Source organism: Otolemur garnettii, unplaced genomic scaffold, assembly GCF_000181295.1.
Source record: "Otolemur garnettii isolate 467f Iridium unplaced genomic scaffold, OtoGar3 scaffold00151, whole genome shotgun sequence".
Classification (NCBI taxonomy): domain Eukaryota; kingdom Metazoa; phylum Chordata; class Mammalia; order Primates; family Galagidae; genus Otolemur; species Otolemur garnettii.
Genome location: NW_003852546.1, coordinates 2407630 through 2412151, shown reverse-complemented (window position 1 = coordinate 2412151; position 4522 = coordinate 2407630). Strand labels below are relative to the sequence as shown.

The following is a 4522-nucleotide window of genomic DNA, read 5'->3' as shown; positions in this document are numbered from 1 at the left end:
ACCATGAAGCAGTAGGGGACCACGTTTGGATGAAGATTTGAACAAAACAAATGTAAGAAGACATTTGAGACATGGGAGTAATCTGAAAATGAACTGGAGATTAAATAACATTAAAGAGTTGCTAATTCTATTGGGCATGACAATGGTATAGTGCTATTTAAAAAACAGTGCTAGGCTTAGCGCCTATAGCTTAAGCGGCTAAGGTGCCAGCCACATACATGGGAGCTGGCAGGTTGGAATCCAGCCCAGGCCTGAAGTCCCAGCTACTTGGGAGGCTGAGACAAGAGGATTACTTAAGCCCAAGAGTTTGAGGTTGCTGTGAGCAGTGATGCCACAGCACTCCACCCAGGGCAACAGCTTGAGACTCTGTCTCACAAAACAAAAAACCCCACACAATTAATGCCTTTTTTTTTTTTTTTTTTTGCAGTTTTTGGCTGGGCTGGGTTTGAACCCGCCACCTCCGGTATATGGGGCCGACGCTACTCCTTTGAGCCACAGGCGCCTGTGGCTCAGTGAGTAGGGCGCCGGCCCCATATACCAGAAGTGTTGAATTACCCTACTCAGAAAGAACTTTCTAAGCATTACACCAAAGGCAGAAAACATCAAATAAAATCTTGACAAATATTAAACCATAAATAACCATTTGATAAAATGGTCAATATCCTTAATTTATAAATAACATTTTCTTATTTATCAGAAAAAGTAACAAAGTGAGGGGAGGACACAAATATGCAATTTGAAAAGAAGTATAGCCAAGGCAGGTGGATTGCTTGAGTTCAACACCAGCCTAAGCAAGAGCAAGACCCCCTCTCTACTAAAAACAGAAAAACTAGCCAGGTGTTGTGGTGAGCACCTGTAGTCCCAATTACTCAGGAGCCTGAAGCAAGAGGATTGTTCAAACCTAAGAATTTGAGGTTGCTGTGAGCTCTGATGCCACAGCTTCTACCCAGGACAACTTGAGTGAGACTCTGTCTCAAAAAAAAAAAAAAAATTATAAGTAGCCAATAAGCAAGAAATAAATGTCCAAATTTACGTGTAACCAAAGAAATGGAAATTAAGTTGTCAATCACATACTGCCATTCATCTGTGAGACTGGCAAAGACTGTATACCTACGGTAAAAGTGTGTGTTTGAAAGCGTGAGAAAACCAACAAGTAGGGCTTAAAGGTCACAACTTTCTAGAAAATCATTTGCCAAGAGGTATCAAAAGTTTCAAAGAGGTTCATCTCATTTACCTATGAATTCCACACTTGGAAATTCATCTTAAATATGTTAGGTCAAAAAAGTCTAAGTAGAAAGGATGTTCTTTTGGACATTATTTAAAAGAGCAAAAAAAGTAGAAACAAATAAAATGTTAAATAAGGGATTTGTGGCCGGGTACAGTGGTTCATGCCTGTAATCCCAGCATTCTGGAAGGCTGAGGCAGGTGGATTGCCTGAGCTCACAGAGTTGAGACCAGCCTGAGCCAGAGCAAGACTTCGTCTCTAAAAATAGCCAGGGATTGTGGCAGGTACCTATAGTCCTAGCTACTTGGGAGGCTGAGGCAAGAGAATTGCTTAAGCCCAGAAGTTTGAGGTTGCTGTGAGCTATGACGCCATGGCACCCTACCAAGGGTAGCAAAGTGGGACTCTGTCTCAAGAAATAAGTAAATAAATAAATAAGGGATTTGTTAAACAAAATGGTAGTTCCTGACTCGGCGCCTATAGCTCAACCAGCTAAGGCGCCAGCCACGTACACCTAAGGTGGCGGGTTCGAATCCCCAGCCCAGACCCGCCAAACAACAATGACAGCTGCAACCAAAAAATAGCCGGGCGTTGTGGCGGGCACCTGTGGTCCCAGCTACTTGGGAGGTGGAGGCAGGAGACTCGCTTGAGCCCAGGAGTTGGAGGTTGCTGTGAGCGTGATGCCATGGCACTCTACCCAGGGGGACAGCTTGAGGCTCTGTCTAAAAAAAAAAAAAAAAAATGGTAGTTCCATAACGGAACACTATACAGTGATTAAAAATAATGACACAGCTGATTATTTAACATGGAAGATACTCTTGATAAATTAAAACAAAAAGAATGACTTTAATAGGCCCTTTTTCTCTGCCCACACAACGTGACGTGCATATATGAAAAACAGTCTAGAAGAATTTATACCCAAGAAGTATAAATGGTTATTGGGTGGGTTGTATCATGTATTTTTAAACAGCTTTACTGAGCTATAACTCACATACTATAAAATAGACTCGATTAAAATGTACAGTTTAATCACAATGTAATTTTCGAACATTTTCAGCACTCCAAAAAACCCCTCATACTCATTAGCAGTTATTCCTCACTCGTCCCCCAGCACTTGGCAGCCACCAATCTGCTGCCTGCCTCTATTGATGCGCCTATTCTGGACATTTCATATAAATAGAACTATAGACTGTGTGGTCTGCTGCGCCTGGCTTCTCTCATTTAGTACAATGGTCTAAGGTTTATTCATGTTGCAGCAAATATCGGTACTGATTGTGCTTGTGTGTCTCCCTGTCTGATTCCCTTTGAGCTCTTGCATATGCTTATTTGCAAAGAAATACCAAGAAGATCAAACAATATTAAAACTCCTTTCTCATTCGGCTAAGTAAGGACAAGTAATGTAGTCCAGGAAAGGAGGTGTGGGACTGGCCGCCCCTGAGTGTCCTGTGGTGAATCATAAGGGCATCCGAACAAGCCTAACAAGCCAAACCACAGGGAGAAAAGAACACACTTTCACTCGAGACTTTCTAGTCAAACCACCAAGCCCTCGGGGTCCTCCCGGTTGCTTTGAATAATACTCCTAGGCTTTGCAAATTATGGGCATTTTCATTCATATTTTCAATTCTTTCAGAATCAATACTTTTGCAAATGGCTTGTGTCCGGTGTGAAAAATATGTAAATGTCTTCATCGTGTTTTCCTTCCCCATATTCTGCAAATAGCAACATTACCAGTCTTCTCAGATGATCATAAAATTGAAATGACATCTTTAAAAGGGCCAAAATAATTTTGTTATGATGTTTCTATCATTGGTTAATATTTAATTTACTTTGTACTTTTATGCAACCCAGTATAGAAATTTAAAATCCCATAGCTGAGTTATAAAGGAGTATGTAAGCTTCAAAACGAACTAGAATCAGACACTCCAGGGAGAGACTCCAGCTCTTCCTCAGAGCCAGCCAGCACGCGATGCTTTCACTGTCACAGAGTCGTGACTTGTACTCACTGTCAAGTTCCAGTTGATCTGGGGGATCCTCACATGAAGGTTGAGACTGAACATAATCAGCAAGACTCCAGTCACCACGAGTGCACTGCAGCTTACAAACTCAAAAAAGTAGAGGCCTTCACACGGGGAGCACTCCATGATGGTCTCTATGCAGATGAACGCAATCAGGGCCAAAATCTAGGAAGAGAATTGGAAACATACATGTACGTGTGTATTTAGTTCACATCTGCAGACGTATGTGCCTGCCGTGCTTAAACAAAACTGAAAAACAACAATACACAGCCACAGAGTTTTCCTCTGTGGACAGCAGTATAACTGGCAGAAATCCAACCTGCTTGGCAGCACCTGTGGCTCAGTGGGTAGGGCACAGGCCACATACACAGAGGCAGGTGGGTTCAAACCCAGCCCAGGCCAGCTGGAGCAACAATGATAATTGCAACAACAACAAAAATAGCAGAGTGTTGTGGCGGGCGCCTGTAGTCCCAGCTACCTGGGAGGCTGAGGCAAGAGAATTGCTTAAGCCCAGGAGTTTGAGGTTGCTGTGAGCTGTGTGAGTATGATAAAGTGAGACTCTGTCTCTAAAATGTAAAAAAAAAAAAATTAAATATGGGGCAGCGCCTGTGGCTCAGTGGGTAAGGCACCGGCGGGTTTAAACCTGGCCCCGCCAGCTAAAACAGCAGTGGCAACTACAACAAAAAATAACCGGGCGTTGTGGCAAGGAGCCTGTAGTCCCAGCTACACGGGAGGCTGAGGCAAGAGAATCGCCTAAGCCCAAGAACTGGAGGTTGCTGTGAGCTGCGACACCAGGGTGACAGCTTGAGACTGTCTCAAAAACAAAACAACTTTTATTTTGAAATAATTATAGCTATATAAGCAGTTACAAAAAAGATGTGCAGGGAGGTGGTATTAACCTTTTTCCCGTTTCCCTCATTTTTTTTCTTTTCTGATAATGTTATTCTGGAATATGAATTTTTCAGTAATGTTTTGGGGTTCCATTCATGTTGATATATTTCATTTTTTAACAATGTTTTCCTCTTAACTGCTCATCAACATTCCATTAAAATGATGTAAGACCTTTATTTCATTTAGACCCAACTTTAATGGGTGATTGGGGTTTTACAGCCTTCACCAAGTGCTTGATGTCATTAACTCTGGAAAGCCTCACAGCAGCTTTGTGAGTTATTCATTCCTTTAAGTGATTATGCAGGGCCTATTTTAGTATCTGCCAGGCTCTCTGGATGCAACACGGTAAATAATCATGCATGTGGTCACTGGCAGCAGTAACTTTTTTTTTTTT

The 4522-nt window shown here is 42.3% G+C and overlaps 1 protein-coding gene across 1 annotated transcript in view; it reads right to left on the bottom strand.

Annotated features, from left to right (window-relative positions):
• CMTM4 (CKLF like MARVEL transmembrane domain containing 4) overlaps positions 1–3397 on the bottom strand; it is a 10300-nt gene extending 6903 nt beyond the window's left edge. Inside the window, exon 1 of the mRNA XM_012811133.2 lies at positions 3226–3397. Coding sequence (XP_012666587.1) covers positions 3226–3363 — 138 coding nt within the window. The 5' untranslated portion in view covers positions 3364–3397. The remainder of the gene's footprint in view (positions 1–3225) is intronic.
• Positions 3398–4522: the final 1125 nt, after the last annotated feature.